Source organism: Rhea pennata, chromosome 5 (genome assembly GCF_028389875.1).
Source record: "Rhea pennata isolate bPtePen1 chromosome 5, bPtePen1.pri, whole genome shotgun sequence".
Lineage (NCBI taxonomy): Eukaryota > Metazoa > Chordata > Aves > Rheiformes > Rheidae > Rhea > Rhea pennata.
This window is the reverse complement of record NC_084667.1, coordinates 28,791,977-28,812,330: the sequence shown is the minus strand read 5'-3', so window position 1 is coordinate 28,812,330 and position 20,354 is coordinate 28,791,977. Positions and strand designations below refer to the sequence as shown.

General features: G+C 34.3%; 1 protein-coding gene across 2 annotated transcripts in view; it reads right to left on the bottom strand.

The window, feature by feature from the left end:
- METTL15 (methyltransferase 15, mitochondrial 12S rRNA N4-cytidine) overlaps positions 1–20,354 on the bottom strand; it is an 88,562-nt gene that overhangs the window by 2,321 nt on the left and 65,887 nt on the right. For both annotated transcript variants that reach the window (XM_062576493.1, XM_062576494.1), the window contains exons 4-5: positions 7,964–8,155; positions 5,219–5,397 (exon numbers count right to left, since the gene is read on the bottom strand). In XM_062576493.1, coding sequence (XP_062432477.1) covers positions 5,219–5,397; positions 7,964–8,155 — 371 coding nt within the window. The remainder of the gene's footprint in view (positions 1–5,218; positions 5,398–7,963; positions 8,156–20,354) is intronic.

Genomic DNA, 20,354 nt, shown 5'->3' with positions numbered 1-20,354 from the left:
TACAGTTGTGACTTTAGTTTTAACATGGGTTTTATACTTTCAATTTTGGGATGTTACCATCCAGAGCTTGCGTTCACTTCTCAAAGCAGGACCAGAAATCTTAAGTATCATGTATTAGCAGTCTAAATACTGATATCCATATATATATATATATATATATATATATATATATATATATATATATAAATACTGCTGGTTTTCTGGGGATGATCCATTCCTGACGTTCTGAGAGTATTCATGGTCCAAAAGCATCATAGATAAAAGTGAAGCCAATCCACGAGAGGGTAGGATGAAATCTGGGTACAAATCTGTGTCTATTTTTGGGAACCAACCCATAAAAACAGAAGCCTAGAATGAGATCTTTTTATTTTAATTTCCATAGCCCATTGTACTGGAATTTTAGTCAACTACAGAAAGCTTTATCTTCTATGTCATCAAAATATCTTTCACTTATCTGAACTAAGAATATAAAGGTCTGCTCTATTTCAAAACTGCTTTTGTAAAAATCTAAATAGACATGACACAGTGATACCTGATCAGGTTTTTTACAGTATGACCATGAACACCATGCAGTGCTTTTGCAATTGCAATTGACAAATGAATAGCATTTGTCCACTGAATGGACTAATAAAATAAGATGCTCAGGCTACCAGGATGACTAGAACATTAAAATGTCTTTGGAAGGTTCTTCTAAATGCATGGCCATTGTAGAATGCAATTAACTGTGCTTTGAAATATCTGTAAAGTAAGAGTTAATTTTGAAAACTGAATCCTTAGGATACAGATTTATGTCATATGTTGAATAAAAATAAATAAATTAAAACCCAAATACATTCTGTAACTATAATAGTCTTGTATGTCTCAGATGAATATGAACAAATAGCACTGCAGGTCATATAGAGCAGTACAGAATACTAATATTCACGGTAACACTTTACAGCTTTATGTAGCTAAAATCCCACTTTTAAACCCCAAACCAAACCATATTGAAGTCCAGTGACCTATTGGTCTGTCTTCAAAGATCACTAATATGTAATAAATATAACCTCTCATTGTGATTTTTGTCACACCAGCCTTTTTCTTTTTAGAGCAGACAGATTTGATCTATGGATCTACAGATTTATGTACTGAGCTATGAATCTATGGATCTGTAGAGTGAAAAATTTTTCTGTCCCACTGTTAATCCTAATATAGTTAAATAATAACCTGTTTGTGCTTTCTGCTAAGGAAACAAATCCCTCCCCCAGCTCCTTCCAATTATCATGAAACTAAAAGAAAATCCTTCCTGGTAATGGGCTGTACAATAATATAAAAAAATCTGTATGGGAAGCTTGTAAAATGGATTTCATTCATAAAAACACCACGCTTCTGGCTAGATGACTAGTTTGAAATCCCAGAGAGATAAATTATCATTTTTAGTTTTGGGATATCCTCATGTTACTTACACTTTTATAAAAAAAATCTAATAAATTTATGTGTTAAAAGGTATTGAATTTTTTAAGCTTGTGAATGAAATTAGCAACGTGCTGTGCCTGTCAATATGAACTATTAAAGTCCCTAGAGTGTAGGAGAGTGGGAGAATTTAAAAATTAATTCAGATCTTGCACCTGTTTGCAGGAATCCGTCTGTTGTATTAGCATTGCATTTAATAAGGTTCTCTGACGCAACTGATGTCCTTTTGTCTAGGCTCCCTTAGCACAGTGTTAATTCCCACCCATCTGAAATTCAGGCAATATTACAAATTTCAAACTGATAATTAAAGTCTATAAAATGTGGACAGATCTGGATGAGAGTAGCTTAACTCACTCGTTCTTCTTAAACTTCAGATTTCTTTAATAGCTCATCATCAGTTTCTGTCAAGGCCAAATGATTACATGATCTCAAAATAACCTGCTAATAGATTACCTATCTAAATGCCACTGAGAACAATTAAGTTTTGAACACAAAGAAAGAGATAAAGTATGTTACCAACTGAAAAGAAATCAAAGTAGATGATCAGAAATACAGAAAAAGCATATTAAAGTTACACTGAACACATTCAATAATTAATCTTGCTGAACAGTTTTAATGCACATCCTGTTAAGCCTAGCACTTTCAAACAGAACTCAACTAGCTACAGCAAAGGCCACTGGAAAGTGTTTCTTAATTGACTTCCACACATCTATTCAAAAATCTTCAGTTAAGAACCACTGATGTCTAGTATTTACAGAGCATTTATCATTATAGATAGCTAGCTGAAAGAAATATAAAGTGTGAGTGGGTTTTGGTTGTGCTGCAGAAAGAGATGATGTTCACAGGAGTGAATAAAAAACGAGACGTCTGATAAGATTTTGAGATCTGAGTACATCAGGATTACAAGATAGTTGACACAGTTAAACTTTTAAGTTTTACTAATTCTACAAGAACAGCCCTCCTCTTTTTTCTTTAAAGTAAACTACAAATTCCATAGCAACAAAGTCTGCTTATATAAATGGATCAGAAGCCTTTTGGATAGCATTCAGAAAAAGATATTAAGCCAGACACTTTACTTTTTTTTTGTAAGAATTCATTCAGTGGCACACTATGTAGAAAGATGTAAGAACTTGAACAAAGTATCTTCTTTAACTGGAACACAAAGCTGAAAGAAATCACTTGGACATCTGAGTTAGCCCCAAGCTGCTATAGGCAACTCTGAAATACAAATTTATTCATAAATTTAACATACTATATCTCAAAATTCTCTATCTTGCCAATAAAATGTTACAAATTTCTGATTTTTCTATAAGCTTAAATATTTTCTTTTCCTGCACACTTACCTCCCTATCAATTTACTAAGAACAATACTTCCTCTAATTTTTTTGTTTAGACCAGAAGTCTGGCATTCTATGGGCTGGTCCAAACCTAGCTTGGACTTAGTCAGATTCTGGTTATCGGCTGGACCTTAACACAGAAGTTTGGCATTTTAGAAAATCTGAAGCCATAATAAACTGTGTCTTGTGAAACAAATATGGCTATACCTGAATTATCAGATACTCAGATCAGCAAGAAGAATCAATAGCAAAAGAGATAGAAAGACATAGCTTCATTAGCTAGGCTTTTTATTTCTTTTCTCACCCCTACACTGGACAAAAAATGATTCTGTTCTGGAGAAGAAATCATGTTTATATAGAGTCTGTGAAATCTAAAATGCGAGATTTTATTTTTCCGTTTAATTTTTTTTAAAGGATTTCATATTTAAACAATGGGTCATAGATTTTACTCTGGTGAAATCTTTAATTAGTCTGAGATTTTTGTGCTGGGCCACCAAGGGAATTCTGCAGGTGTTGGTGTCTAGCACTTTAGCTTACCTCAATTCCTTCATGGGTATTATTTTGCAGAAGAATATATATTGATAAGAGATGATGAATTACACAAAATATATATAGTTACCAATTCTTGGTGGTTTGTTTCCTCTTTTATTTGAAAATTATCCATTATTTAGAGTTTTTTTTAAGGTATAATCATTCTAAAAACTAGTAAGGATCTACCCTTGTGCACCTTACTCAAGAATCAAATTAAATTCTACCCAAAGAGGTACTGCTCTAAATCTGAAACAATTAAAACAATCTAAATTTGTTTTAATTATTTGCATACTTTGAAAAAGCACATATAAAACATAGGTATTTAGCAATCACATTGGCGGATGTGCCCTGTACATGCATACTTGATTCACATATCAAACTGCTCTTCAAACAGAGGTAAGGGTTTAAAATGAGAACAAAAAAAGCTTTGTTATCTAAAGTGACCATTAGGTGATGATCCACATGTAACCCATTAAACATGAAGGCATATTTGATCACTGTCTTTTATACTCACTAACATTTTTATTTACAAGTTCAAGTTAGTGGGCAAAATTAATTTGGAATTTATTTTATTGCTTTTTCTTTTTTTTACAGCACATAACACATTGTATCTTTAACATAGCAATATGATTGCTTTAAATTCATTAGTAATAGTATACCTTTATTTAACCGTCTTCCAAAGAGCATGAGATATATGTGACAAAACTCCCCGAATTATTAACTAGTAAAGTTGATAACAACGATTATTTTAAAAGTGTAACTTGTCAAGTATCATTAAATGATCATACAATGATTCACCTCTTTGTTATTCAACATTATTTGTTCCCCACATACACTGTATTCACAACAGTCTTCCTATTGCAAGCAGTTGCTTCAAGTACTTTTATCATAACAGCTAAACTGGGCTGGAGGTAATCTGAACAATCCAAAACTTTTGTTTTTGTCTTTAAAAATAAGTCCCTATCAAACTTACTAAGGTTTGTTATTAATTACTAGCATATTTGTCAATTACTATTCTATTAATTATCACTTATTATAAATTACTATTAAATTTACAGTTTAGATAATACAAATTTTTGTGAAAACAGTAATAATTTTAAAGATCTTCAAGACATACATACAACTTTAACACTATTCTTTACTAAATGTTAAATGTGGATAGCCAGTTTTAAGGTCTATATTCATAGGAGTCAACAATTTAGACATATTTGTGACAAGACTCAGTAATTTTCATTTCTTGGGGGAAAAAAATGTATGTTATAACATTGAGTATTTGTATCTCATTTTTCTCCTTTAAAATTTTTACTCGAGAACACAAACATGAAGGTTCTTGTTCCGCCTAACTACATTTTGTTCAAGCAGTTTTCTTGTGAAGAGCAAGTAAGATAAAGTATTTCAACAGGCACTTCAGGCTGAACTCATTGGCATTCACGAAGTGAAGCAAGCTATATATCCTTTTTGCTTTCTTGTTCTTTAATGAAAGAAATAATTTGATTTCATTTGTAATTGTAAACTGGTGTGGTACATCCCTATCCCCTTCAAAATATTAAAAAGTAGAATTTTAAAACTAAGAGCATACGACCTATCTGATATTTGAAGGCTTATCCATAGCTGGGATAAAGAATTCTCTAGGCTGCTGTCTTTTTATGTTTCAACTTGGTTGGCACAAATAATAAATCGCTTCATGTAAAATCTATTATTATACTAATCGGCAAACTAAAGTAGAAGTGGGAGCTTACAAAATGAAAAAAAAAAAAAAACAAAACAAAAGAGCTGACATCAGAGCAGAATAGGCAGGATTAGATCCTGCATGATTTCAAGTACAAATAGATCCCTCTGGGACCTTGGGGATTAATATTTTTTCTCTCTCAGCCACTGTGAAGAATTAATGAGGGTACCTGCAACAATGCTTGCAAGCTGCTGAGTTCTGGTGATGGGGTATATGCTGCGTGCCTGAACGATGGCTGAAGCGATTTTCTTGGCGTGCCTCTCCTCCCCGTATGTTCTCAGGATGGACGCAAGTGCCTGTTGATCTAAAGCATTCACAACATCAGCAGCAGTGGGCATGTCAGGATACCTACGCACAAGAAGAGCCAATTAGTCCACTGACGTCAGTTTTCATTGACAAGAGGTGAAGCTTCATAGCATTGAGACACAGAGTCAAACACACACACTGCATAGAAGTGCCTTTCAGGTTTTTAAATAAGAGACAGGAACCCTATGAAAACAGATAGAGCTTGCACCTTATAAATCCTATTTCTTGCTACTTTAGATGGACTATGTTCCTCAACGTTAATTAGACTAGCTTGTATTTCCAAGCATTACAGTACAACTATGCCTAATGAGTTGACAAGAATAAATATATCTCTGTATCACCTTAAAATGGAAATGCTGTGTGACTATTTTTCTTTAGACAGCTTCAGAATATAAACCTGTCCCTCACAGGTTCATTTTAGTCACCTTGCATAATATGTTGGTTTCTATTCAGAACTAATCTCAAGGATCTTTTCTTTCACATCTACTGCTATAAAAGTAATTGTTTATGAAAATAATTTACTTATTATTACAAGGCATTAGAATTTATATTCAAACACTGTTTTTGAGGGAATACAAATGACCTAATATGACAAATGAAAAGAACTATTAAAATTATTAAAAACTATTACATATTACATACCATACATACATATTTTTTTAATCTATGCCACTTTGCTACCGAAAGAATTCAAGGTATTTTATGAACATTATATGCAGGTTTAATAATGTGGAAAGAACATATCATCTATTGCTTAATAAATTCTCTTCTACGAATGTGCAGAATATTTTTCAGCCATTTATTACCCTCCTGCAGTATCTCACAAAAGATAACAAAACTTAGAAATCAGAGGCAAGTAGTATCATAGCAACAACTGTAGTGTAGGCTTTTGTTATGCCACAGGTATTCTTTGTTCTTGTGATATCATTACATGTATGTATTCTTATGATACAAATGCAAGCCCGAAGTTCAGATTCTTGAAATCAGAGGGCTGAATCCCAATAGGATCATCTGAGCTTTTTATACAAAACTGGAAAAAGGGAGTATCATGGAATTTGTTATGTGTTAAGACTTCTGAATAATTTCTCGATAACTGAGGTTTCCCACAGGCTCTATGTGAAAATGAAAGGTCAAATGATATTTCTTAAGACCACAGGTTCATCAAAACACTGGGTGAGAAATTTTCATTTTCCTAATAATGCATTACACAATTACTATTATCTACACAACAAAGATCTTCCTTTTTTTTCTTGTAAAAAGTACAAACCTCTATTAGGTTGCTTGAAGATGAAAATTCCTACATAAACAGAAATTATTATCCTACTATTGCATTTCATCCTCTTGAATATACTCCATACCAATTCTGATAATTTAGGCACACATGAGATTTACTAGTAGTTGTTAATTTGTGACTTAAGTAGGTTATGGTTTTTTTTCACAATGTGAAAGGAAGCTTATAATACTGCCAAGGAAAGCTTACTATAAAATCTAAGTTCACATACGACAACATTATACTCTTACATTAAAAGCAAGGTTGCTCTCTAATTTTAATTGACAGGTATCAAAGACAAGATCTTTTTCCTTCTTGTTTTAATTTTACATTATATTCATGTTAAAGAGAAGTAACTGGGTTAGATGGCCATTCCAGAAAAGAGGGAGGTTGTTCCCTTCCTGAGGGAACAACTGAATGTGCTTAAGTGAAGTTTCCACAAATAGTAAGTGTGGCAGAAAATAAAAGGGATCCCAGTAAGGAGCTGTGAGCCTGTAGATCAAAGAGTCTGAAAAACTGCTGAAATAACAGAGAAAACAGGTCTCTGAAAGTGAAGAAGCAGCAAACAAAAAGCCTTCTAGGGGCCAAAGAAGACTGTAGAGAGCTTACTGCAATGCAGTTAGTCATGGAGATGCTGAAACCAAGACTAGAAATCTCACAGGGACCTAACAGGAAAAGGTGGAGTAGCTTCAACTTTTAAAGGAAAGGAGTGAAAAAATCTGTCTCAGATAGTCACTCCTCAATAAGGGGGGGGGGGGGGGGGAGGAGTTCGTGAGCAAGCGAGAAAAAGAGAGAGTGCCAGAATGTGAGTGTGGGAGAGCGAGGGCACGTAAGTGAGAACTTCTAGTTAATAAATATATTTTTAAACTTTAAAGGCCTATGATCTTTCTAGGGGAACTCACTATAGGAAAATGTGTAGGAAATCTACCTCAAATCTTAACTTTCTTAACTCAGTGACTTGTCAACATAATCATCATACTTGGCAGTTTCTCTACTCTCCTCAATGTTATCAGAAATCCTTCAGTCTTGCATTAAAAAGCTGTCCCAATAACTGTACATACTATACATTACAAAAATAATTTTAATAATTAAAAAAAATGTTATTGTTTTAATTACTCATCTCTATATCTTCTCCTGTATTTCAGAGAGGTGAAAGAGAACATAACCAAGGTTCTAGGAATTAAAATCCAGAGAAGCTTCATGGCAAAAGAGAGCATACTAGAGCAAAATTAGATGCAGTTTTATGATGGGAATTCTTCAACTCGAAATGAAATACACAGAGTTTTGCTGAGCAATAGCTTTTGGAGTTCTGAGGAGAAATATTTTATTAACAGGTACCTGTCACTATCCATCCTCATGTCCAAAGGACCGTCCTTCTGCAGGGAAAAACCTCTTTCTGGTGTATCAAACTGCATTGAGGAACAGCCAGCATCCAGGAGAACTCCATCTAGAGTCCCTGGCTCAACTCCAGATGAGATTAACAAAGCCTCTGCCTGGCTAAACTGTCCTAGAAGAGCTTGAATCTGTTTCCTGTAAGAAAATCACAAATGAATAGTCTCAATTTTATTTGTAATAGTGCAGTGCTTCCCATTTATATAGTAGGAATTAGGTAATAGTGCTCACATGACTCAAAAGCAACAAGGCTATACTCAAAATAATAGGTTAGGTAGCTTTTATAAGTCAACATGCAAAACTGATCCAAGCCACTGTCAGTGGCTACTTTTTACTTCCTTCCAGTCTGACCTCAAAGTTCTTCAAATGCTCGCCAAGGACTAGGCTGCTTCACATCCAAAATAACTGACAGAACAAAGCCTAATTCCTAGATCAGGCCGATCTGACAGGCAATTCAGAACCCATCTAATGCACACCATAAAACTGAGTCTTAACAAAATGCAGTGAAAGCACATTCAGATAAAGTTTTAAGTACACATATGACAGCCTGTGGCAGCCCTATAGCCACCTTTTATAAAACAGCCTACGTAGAGCACCCACTCAAGGGAAACAGGAATTCAGTTCCATTGCTTCAACATGAACGGATACAAAGGGACATCTTTCTTGTCCAGAGGGAATGTCCTAACCACTAGAGTATCCACTGCTCTTGGTAGGGCTCTTAACTAAGTTAGGCCAAAATGCAGAAAAGAACAAAGATTGTTAAGAGTCAAAGGAAAACCGACAAGATAGACCACGACTGCACAGCCTTTTGGTTAATTCTTAATCTGAGAGGAGAAAATTTCAGGTTCCTACTACTGAACAAACACTTATTTTTGTGGTATTTATTGTTTCAACAACAGTTGGGCAAGATTAGGTGCACCGGACCATGAGCAGATCAAATATTTCTGTGCAGTTCTGACACAGCCACCTAATTACTGGAGGGGGCGGAATGTCATATGCAATTTTGAGTTTATTATTTTTCATACTTAGCTTTAAGGTAGTTCTTGCTTAAAATGCCTGTGCTGAAAAGGGAAAGTGAGGAGGCAACAGAGTGGAAGAAACACACCTCCGAAGTCCCCCAACTCTTTCTTGGTGTCTAAGCCTGTACTTTTCATCATGGTCTATGCATCAGGAGATCTATAACTAAGTGATTATTAGATCCGGCTGTCAAAATCTCAACAATCTCATAACGATTTATAATGTAAACCAATATGCTGCTGAATGTTTTAGTAGTACCTGCAAAAAAACAATATATTACTGCCCCTAAACAGAAGCAAGAGCCCCCGCATTTGAGTTTCGACAATGGTTTGGATTAGTGCTCTTCAGCCATATGGGTTAATGTTCACCTACTACAAGGCCAGCTGGGTTAACTTTAATCATTGTGTCCAAGTTTCATGGGCAACAGAGGGAACAGAGAGAGTAATTCCTTAGTGTTCCAACTACAAAAGGAGAGCTGCTTATACCTTTTGACACTTGAGCATTTTAGTCACTTTGGAAATGAGACAACCGCCTTTTCAAAACACCAGCTTAAATCTTAAATCCCACTTTCTGATCAGTTTAATATTGACACAACAGATACCTTGACATAATTTAGTTGACTGCAGTGGCTTCATTTTAAAATTAGTGTGTGAACAGAAAATCAGAGGTATTTTTGCACTCATCCAATTGTAGTAAACAAAAAAATGCTATGAGGGGAAAAAAGGGGAAAAAATGCACCATTTAAAAAAAATTATGATATAAACTCAAATACATGAAAGAATATTTAGCTGTATAATGGTATCCTCATTACAGTAAAATGAATCAACTTATTTAAAATAGTTCATTCTAGCAAAAACACCTGGAATAAACATGTATTTCATGAAGGTTATCATGATCGCATATACACATTACTGTACTGTACAAAACTAAATGCAACTATTCAGCTTAGTAAGAAAAAGAATTGACAGTTCCTGAAAAGTACAATCATCCACTCAATGTATTTGCTTTTACTGAAGCTTAGTAGTGACAGGCTTGAGATTATTCTTCTCCTCAATATGAGAGGAATTTGATTGAAAACCCATTTCTCTTTGTCCAACTGCAGTTTTTCTATTTCATAACTTGCATAAATGAATGAACTTTACACTACTGTATGTGGCAGAGAAAAATAAATAAGAATTGGAAAAAAAAAATCCTAAATTACTGTTGTCTAGTTCCCCTACCAGACAGTATTCCATGTTGGGGGCTATGAACTAGTGCAGTATTCTGCTACCAATCATTATGAAAAATTATTTTGATCTATATCCTTATGACCTGCTAGAAACTTGATTATGTTTCTTAAGCAAATCATAAATAAATGGATGCTTGAGATGTTTAAGACAGTGGCCTTTATTTTATGGTCTGCCAACACTTTGCGATCAGGAAAAGGTAATTATAAAAAGAATAAACAAGTCTATCTGAAATTGAAATTTACTATTTGGGTTAGGTATCCCTCAGCTGGAAAATGTTTTGAACTTTGCAAATAGAAAAGGTTGGAGATTTAAAAAAAAAAAAAAAAAAAAAAAAAAACCACAACAAAAAAACAGGTTGACATTTTGATGTCAGTTTTTCACCTGTGTGAAAATATAGCCTGCATACAGAAACTGTATATAATGAATCTCAACTGTTTTTCATAGGATTGTAATGATGATAATGATGACGTGGATGAATCTAGTTGATTATGAGAATGATATATTTAATCAAAGAAAAATATTTTACCGAGCATTCAGAATATTTTATTAGAACATAATAAAACTCTTCCCCTTTCTGTCTATGTTCAAATAATAACTGCCTGTTAAGCACATGATTTTCTCCAAAAATGTTTAATTTAAACTGTCTTGTTTTCCAAAATAGCCTCAAATAAACGATCAAATAATAAAAAATTATGAACCCTCTGCTAAATACGTTTACTTCCTAGAGTCACATGCCTTCTGTTGCCCCAGATATGCAGAAATGATCGTATTTATCTAGTGTGAAAATCTATCCATAATCCCCTCCTGTATTAATATATTGCAAAAACAGTACTTAGCAGAGAAGTCAAGAAAGGCAAACCAGTGACTTAGGGAACATCCCAAAGCATTAAATGAAATAGCCTGGTTTATAGTTCAGAAAAGCCTGAGAGGAGAGAGGATATGGAAATGTTGTCCAAAATCTGAGTTCTGTTACCCGGTGTGCAAGCAACCAACAGACACACGAGGTCGAGATGTTTGTTTATTTCATTTCTGCACAGAGATGGGTGCTAGGTGGGTAAATCCACAAAGCTAGCACATCTCCTCCCCCCTCATTCTTTATTTATACACACTTTTCGGGGAGTACTTTATACAAATCTTTCTATTGGTTACAATTTCATTACATCAGGTAATCACTTGCGCTTTCACATTCCTGTTAATTAGCATAGGAAGCGAAGAAGAGGCGGTAACATATCATTATCATGTCATTTCCATCTCATTATTCATTTAGGGGTGTGTAGTTTAATATGTTAATAAGCCTTAATGAACCTAAGGTCGCTTCTGGATTATTCTCCTGTTTTTGTCTTGCCTACCTCTCACATTCTTCAAAGTGCTGTGGTTTCATCAAGGTTATTTAGCTGGAGCTGGTTATCCTTTGCAGTACTGTTTTTCTCTCTCCCTTATCCTTGAGTCTTTTTAACTATTTGCAAGGTTTTTCTCATAGCATTGCTCCAATAGAAACATTACAGACTAGGATTGGATGAGTGATCCTGGGGATACCAAAGAAGCTATCAAGACTACAAAAGCATCACAAAGCTAGAAAGTAATTCAAGTATTGTAAACATTCTTTGAAGCTAATGACCAAAATCTAACCAAATCCAATTGCCTTGCTTAAGAATAAATACTTAGAATTAGTACTTGAACACCACTTCAAATATTCAAACATTTTAGAAATATTAAACAGTTATGAAGTGCTTTTAGTCCCAACTTATAAATGGCGAAGATTTATAGGGTTTAATAACGAATGACTTGAATATAGGCATGCAGAAAGTTAAAACAGTTTAGGAGATTATAGTCTGAGAATGTCAAAAGCAGACAACACCCTTCACAGCTTTCATAGATTTTTTTTTTTTTTTTTTTTGGGGGGGGGGGGGGGGGGGGAGGAAGATGGATGGTAACAGGATAAATTTGTCAATGCAAATCAAACCAACCTGGCACTTTGACTCAGCAACTCTACTGATTGCCAATATACATGCCAATAAGCACCAGCTGTACTGATGCTAGACCTGGTTTGGTATCACTGACTCACTTCACCGAGGTCACTGAACAATTGTCAGATAGTTGTGATTTTCATTTACAGCTGCTCTGGGGCAGATACAAACCACGGACCTAGGAATAAATGATACGATATTCTGTTTGTAACTCTCTGGAACTTCCAGCACCTTAACTAGAAATGGTTATGAGCGTTACTCTGTTGCAGTGTAAACTCCCTCTCAAAACCAGGTCTGCATATTCTCCAAAACATTTAAATGACCTTTGGCAAATGGGAATTGCCACAGTCTTTATGTTTGCAAACAAAAAATAAATGAAGATTTTCAACATCTATTAAATTGCTGACTGACAAAGAAGTTTTGTCATTATATTCCCAGCTTTATAAAAACTACTATTTACAGCTCTGGGAAAAGCCCATATATCTATTTAAGAAGTAACAGTTCAGCCTACATTGGCTTTTGTACCACAAAATTACAAAATCTAATCTCAGTCACTGATTAACAAAGACCTGAAAAACTAGGAAGAAGTATACGTAAAAACCAATTTCCATAGAATCAAGTAAGTTCCTATTTTCAAATTTGGAGGGTATAACCATAATTTTATTCAGCATGTTACAATTACAGACATGCCTCTAAGTATTTACAAATTAACAAAGTTTTACTCATCATGTTTTCCCCCTTAAAATTTGGGAACAATTAAAAGGCATTCATATATTCCAAAAGTTAAATACTTCTTCTCCATAAAATCTGAAGAGAAAAAACCCAGCTTTTTATATTAGCCTCTACAGCACCAAACATCTTGCATTGGCAAGACTAGTAAAGCAAAGGCGAGTACACTGCTTCTCTGCCTCCTTTGGTCAATTGCCTTTTTTCCACCTCCGTTTCATTGCTTCCTAATCACACCGTTAGGAAATAAGTTATTTCCTGCTCTAATTGTTTTCTGGTAGCTTCCAACAAACTTCCTCTCTTTCTCACCCTGCCATAAAGTGATGTTGCCTTTGCCCTTCATGTCCCACTTAATCCAGGCACCAAAAGCTATTTAATTAAAAGAGAAGATATAATTATTTAATCAAAAAAGCAAAGATCAGTTCCATAGAATATAGAAAAAACCTCACTGTATTAGACACCTTCCATAGCAGGTATGTTCAATCCAGTCCAAAACAAAACTGAAAATATAAATTTCTAATGAACCTCTCTGGCTAAATTAAAGATCAACACTATAGATTTTTTCTTGGCAAACACAAGCCCAATAAAATATGACCGGTGATTAAAGAAGTAAATTTAAAAATCCATACCTCAAACTTTAAAATGTCTTTATAAATTTTCTAAGTATTACTCCCGAATAATAGTGGCTGATTATGCTATTTTATACAATTTCCTGATAACCAGAGTTAAAATCTTTGCTACAAAACATGTAACATTTTGTTATGCACCTCCCTTTGTTACAGAACGTGTAATATATCGTCCTCATCCATATGTGCCAAGGAAACCAAACCTTTAGAATGCCTTGCCTTTCATTCAAGGAACCTACCAGCTCAAAGGACAAAATACTATCCATGAAAAGAGCCGTAAATATTTCTCTGACTTTACATTGCATCATCTGTTGATTTTATATTGAGGTAAATGTTAGGTTAGCATTCATGGCAATAAGACTATCTAGTTTTACAAGGTTCAGAGGAATACAGAACCAGCTGAAGGCCTGTATAATCATCTCAGGTCTACCAACATTCACTGTGACCCACAGCTTCATTAACACTGTTTTTTACTTAAGCTACACTGCTCACTTCAGACTTCAGTACTCTTTTTGTACTGCTTTTTGTTCCCTCTCCTCTCTGCTCACGTGACCTCCACAGAAAGCAGCGTAATGCAAATAAAGAAGCAGAACACAGATCAAGACGGAAACAATTCTTTGGGCAAGATGGTGAATGAGATGGCAAAAATGCCAGGTATGTTTTCATAAATGCTTGTTTTCCATGACTACAGAAATCAAATTTTTGAGATAACTGAATTTATGTACATCATCTTTGTTATAAAATATGAAATATATTTTGTCATTCGTATGTGCCAAGGAAACACAAGTTGAGATAACTGAAGAAAATGGAAGTAAATCACACCAGGAAAGGTTTTGTTTCTACAACCACAATCATTGTGGTCCTCCTTCCACTCAACCACAAGCAAAGTAGTGGGCAATAGAGTAATTCTGAAAGCAGAAAAGACTTATGCAATAATTTCTATAGCCAATGAAACTACACGGATCCACTCAGATACAATATTACATACATGAACGACTGCCGGTTATTTTAGATCGTCTAATAACTAACTAGATTTCTGCAAGAAGTTTTTGGTATTCTTCTAGCATTTTTACTGACAGTTATGCAAACACCTTTAAAAGGGAGATGTTCATCTCACCGTTTGGTTCTATTCCTAAGTGTTTTTTGTTGTTAAAAAAAAAAGAAAAAAAGAAAAAAACAACAATGTAGTAAAGCAACTTTCCTTTGAGTAAATAAATCTTATGCATTATTTCCTCATTCTTTCTATACTACCATCTTAGTAAAGTATTTTTTATAAACTTCTCCCTTTCCCACCACACTTTCATTACACATACAAAGCTGCTTCACTGACCTCAACAAAAATTCTTGTACTGGCCTTAAAAGGGAGAAAAGTCCTCTTTAATTCATTCGCAAAACCCTGTAAAATATGGAAAGAAATTCTGTATACTTTATACATATACATATTTCATATATGTATTTTATGTATCAGATTTACTGACCAATTACTAATCAGTTATGATCAGCTATGTATAATGACCAAAATAGTGTATATTAAAGTTTGTAAGAGATAAGAGCTTGCTGCTGTGCTATGTTAAAGGAATAAAAAGTGTATTTCCTCCCTTAATTTCATTCTTTCCCCAAACATCTTGGTTTGTGCTAAGTATGCTTCTGCTCTACCTAAAGCAGCAATTAACTATTCTCTGAACAATATAGAAATTAATGAACAAGAAATTTTTTACAAATAATGGAAACTCAGATCAAAAAAATCATTTTTATGTGAAGGAAAATTAAGTCCTTACATTGTTCAGCGCTTTCTCTAAGCAAGCTTATCCCTTCAGAAATTCATAGTAATCTGCTCATAAACAAAGGATTATAGAGAAAGTAGTCAGTTTATAAGATTCAAATATAGCTATGCAACTTCCAAGAGTATTCATTTACTGGTTGAAAGAGCTTGTTTTTTTTTTTCTGCGTATAAAACATGAAATTAAAAGGCATACATCAATGATTTAGAGTGTAACATGTAATGAAATGTCAGAATAGGCTACTTCTAGCTACACTCGCACGTTCAATTGCTTTAATATGACTTCTACTACAATTTAGTTTAAATTTTGTAAGACTCTTATAAAAACACAGACAGGCAGCATGTAAAAAACAACTCCCCCTCTTGCAGAACCCTCTAATAAATGTAACTACCATTACATTTTCTTTAGCTAACAAAACAAATTTACACAGTATTTTTCCACATCATAAGCTCTGGCATTCTGAAGTGCTCTACTCATGGCGAGAGCTTGCTCAAAACTGTGTATACTTGTTGCCTTGACAGATCTGCTGCTACTGATATTTGGAATACACTTGCATAACCTTTGACTATTTAGCAAAACATGAGTCTAGACCTTAAGACTCAGTGGTAATACTACGACAATGAATGGAAAAACAATCTGAACCACAGTAGCTTTTTTATTCCTTAATTATTCAGCAGCTGACAGTATTGGAATGGCCTGAAAAGTCCTATACGATTTTTATTTCTTTTGACAAACTATTTCTTTGTTTGACATGGTAGTTAGAACACTAAGGATGAATACATCTGGCATCAAGAATATATTATGAAAGAAACAAGTAACTTCTGCCCTTCTGTCATTCTAAATCTCAGTTCTCTCACATAAGAAAGAGCACGTCTACATTCCTAACTGACTACTCCTTTGAGCGTTTAATTCTCTATGCATCATCCAAAAACTTAGATGTCTACCTCCCAACCATATACCTCTAATTGTGGGAAGGAAAAATATGAGAAAAAAAGAGCAATGAAAATAAAGGCAAAGTGAAGTAGGGGCATCATTCAGCTGGAAATTACACAAGCCATAACCCCTTGCTTTTCTACATCTTTGCTTATACCAGGCCTTATCTTTTTTTGAGATCGGGAAAGCAGAACCGTGAGTAACATTAAAAACACAACCATATCATGAGTTTAAATGACACAATTCTCTGTTCTATTCTCTATTCCACTCCTAATAGTTTCTAATATGCTCTTCTAACCACTACTGAGCACTAAGCTTATGTTTTCATAGAATTATATGTTACAAGCCCAATATTCCATTACTGACTAGCCAGCTCATAGCCCATCACTACGTAAGCAAACCTTGGATGTTTTCTGTCACATACTGTTTTACGCTTAACTATACATCTGTCTTGTAAGGTTCTGAAGTTCTTCACAGTAAGCTTGATCTTTGCTGTACTGAATAACTTAGAATCACCAACAATTATCAGTGACTTTGTCACTAACTTATGGTCTTACTTAGATAATTTATGAATCAGTGTGCTGAGCCGTATAATTATAAAAATGTGACTGCCAGACTGTTAGAGACACAAGACCCAGTTTCAACCATCAGAAAGCATGATCCTTAAAAGTGCATAAGCAAAAAAGTATGGCAAAGTCAATTTTTACTCAAGTTTTATATTAACCTAGAAGAGGCAGTAATATCAATCTAGTTAAATTCTTTGCAAGTACCACAGTAAAGGATAACAAAGTCATGGAGAAATGACTAGAGTTCAATAGTGTAACATGTAAGACCATTTACTGAGGAGTCAAAAGAAAAACTTCTCCTACGACCCAGAAGTTTATCATCTGAAAATGATCAAGAGGAAAAGGAATATGAAGTTTTGTTGATCATTAAAGATAAACAGTAAACAACAGTGCTAATACAAGCATAAACAGGCAAAAAAAACCCCTTGAGTGTACAACCCAGAAGTATTTTCATTATGCAGAGAAAATTACTGATTGTAAGACTTTATTTGTAGTTGCGTATGCCATTATGGGAGCCTTACTTAGAAAAGAGCAACTCAAAGTGGAACTGATATGAAAAAGCTTTAATTCAATGACTAGAAGGAATAAGAGTCACTATTACGAAATGAAACTAGAAAAGATGGCAATCAAGAAATAAATGTGAATTAGTTAATATTTTAATGTAGTGATGTGAATGTTTATATGACTATTTTAAATGCCAGGCAGGAAAAAATTAACAGATATCGATCAACTATTAGTTTTGCTTAATTTAAATTAGACTAGGTAACTACTTTAAGTGGAAAGTAAAAATCATGAGAAATTGCGCTCTGGAACAGCTGAAGCATGTCTATAGGACTCCTAACTACTTTTAAGGTAGAGCATAGTGAAAGACATTATATTACGTTTTGGTTTGTAATACCATACTATTGGATTCAATGATCTAGAAGTCTTTTACAGCATGTTTATATTCAAACAGATACTAAAATTCTCTATTGTAAAGTTCACCCAGATAATGTTTATTTAAGCTCATCAGAATGTATATATACATTACTCATTTTACAAGCGTATATAAATAATCCAACTTAATAATAAAAATATAATAACTCTTAGGAATAAACTTTTCATTTTGTTCTTAGAGAACTCTACATTGCATGCATAACTTTACACTGGCACTGAAAAGGCTTCTTTCTTTTAAATTTTCACAAAGTGATTACAAGGGATTTTGGAATCAAAAATAAGACTAGTATGACTGGAAACTCTACTTACTGCTAACAAACTCTGAAAAAGGTACCACTCCCAAATACAAATTTTTTCAGCCTTTTTATAAATATAGAAGAAAAGAAAGCCCCTCCCAATCCCCTTTGCTACTGAAAAAGGGACATCAGGATCTCAAGGTTACCAGCTTTGATCATTACTGCAGGAAAAGCTCAATATCTACCTTTTCACAGAGAACAACAAAATAATTTAAAAGTGTTAATCTAGCATGATATAAAAGGAAAGTTGTGCAACCCTTATAGAAAGCTGTTCTGATGTCATACGGCTTTTTTTGCATAAAACCAGTGAGTTCTCTGAAACACAGATGAATGAATAAAATACGATGGAAGATTCTGTCTGCTGAAAAGATGATCAGGTATTTCTGGAACATCCCAGTAGGTGGGGAATAAAAACATACATCCATTTAAATGGTTTGTGTCAAAACTATTTTGCACCATTCCTCTCCAAAGAGCAGGAAAAGCAGATTAAGCTAGATTTGTGTTAACAATGCTTTGAGGCCTTCTCAGAAATGTGAACGTTTTTGCAATTTATCTTTACTACTTGTTTACATGACACCATCTTTCTGTGGATCACTCTAACAAACACTTAAGCTCTCATCCACAGTTCAGTGAAGAAAAGAACAGCAAAAAGACACTCTACACAATAAAATGTTGGGATTTCCTCAACATATTTTCTTCACGGTACATTAGCTGATAAATTTTTGTAACATGAAGCCGGAAGACTTCTACTGGTGATCTTGGGGACCTGAACCTGATTTCCCACAAAGCTAGGAACTTGGTATTCTAAGATTCCTTACTTGGAGCACGTACCCACAGCAGTTACACATCAGCATTTCATTAGGGGTGAGCTCTTTGGACAATCTTCTGATTACTCGCACCTAACTGCACTTTAGTTTGCATCAGAGTGATTTCAAAGCACAATATGAATACCTGTCCAATGAAACTAAATATGAAGATGGGCACCTAATGTGCTCTCACAGCGAAACGCATTCAGTCTTTGAGTTGCGGGTAGTCCAAGGTAAACACCACTAAATGAATGAAGCATGGATTGTCAGGTCCCAAACACCACCACTGCTGTCGCATGATACTATGTGCGAATTCAGACAAGGCTTACACTTCTTTTTAGCTGTGGATTTGGAGATTTAGATGAAAGAAAATTTCCATCATCATATATACAGGCTTTTGTTTCCAGATAGCACCAGGCTCACTTTATAAAACCCTTTGAAAAAGGGGGTTAGAAATACTACACGCTTAATGCTTGATTGAAATATTCTTGAGGCTAGTGAAGAACCAATATGCAAGGACCTCAAAAGTAACAGTTAGGAGTAGCAGTAAATAATAATTTTGCTAGACAAAGTCTCATCAAACCTGCATCTTAGATTAAAAGAAATCATTTCTTTTTTGACAAAATGCGTGTCTTGTAGGAAGGGAATACAGAGCACATGTAATGCTAGTTCTTAAGTGTTCCACGCAAAATTATAGTACACTAAGGAAGTACAGTGAAAGTTTTTGTAAGGTGCATAAATGATTTAAATATCATAGACTAGTAATTATAAACAGCCTGTAACCAAACTGGATGGCAATTCAACAGAATTTTTTACAGGCACTAATCCTGGGCCATGTACAAGTCAATATTTTCTATATTCAGGAAACAGATACTAATACTTTTAAAGTCCCAGGTGGCACTGAGCACAAAAATCATGGATTGTAGAATTAACATAATCCTGCAAAAAAGAACTGAGAATTACACTGTTCAACAAAACATCCTAAATCAGAATGTGATGCTGTTAGAAAAAAAGACAAATAATTTTACAGTATAATTAGCAAAAGTCTGATGAACAAAATTAAAAGTCAACTATACCATCTTAGCAGAACTAATCAGGTCTCAACTAAGTTTTACAAACAAGTATTTCTTGGACCAAGTTTTATAGACAGCATTTCAAAAAGCAGCGGACAAACTGAAAAAAGATGCAGAGGAAACAAAGAAGTGGTTAGAAAACATGACTCATACAGAAACATTGAAAGTTTTGCTTTTTTTTTCTGGATAAAAGGTAGTTGCAATATACTATTTTTATACTATCTATCTTCTTATCTTCCTGTCCCTTCAGGAATCAATGGTTTCCCAAGTATGACATCTAAAAGGCAGAGATCGCCTTCCACTTTTCAGTCTATTTACTCCTCATCACCTTAGTCTATCAGTAACTTGATATTCTGCATTGAAAAAAAACCAAGATTTTGA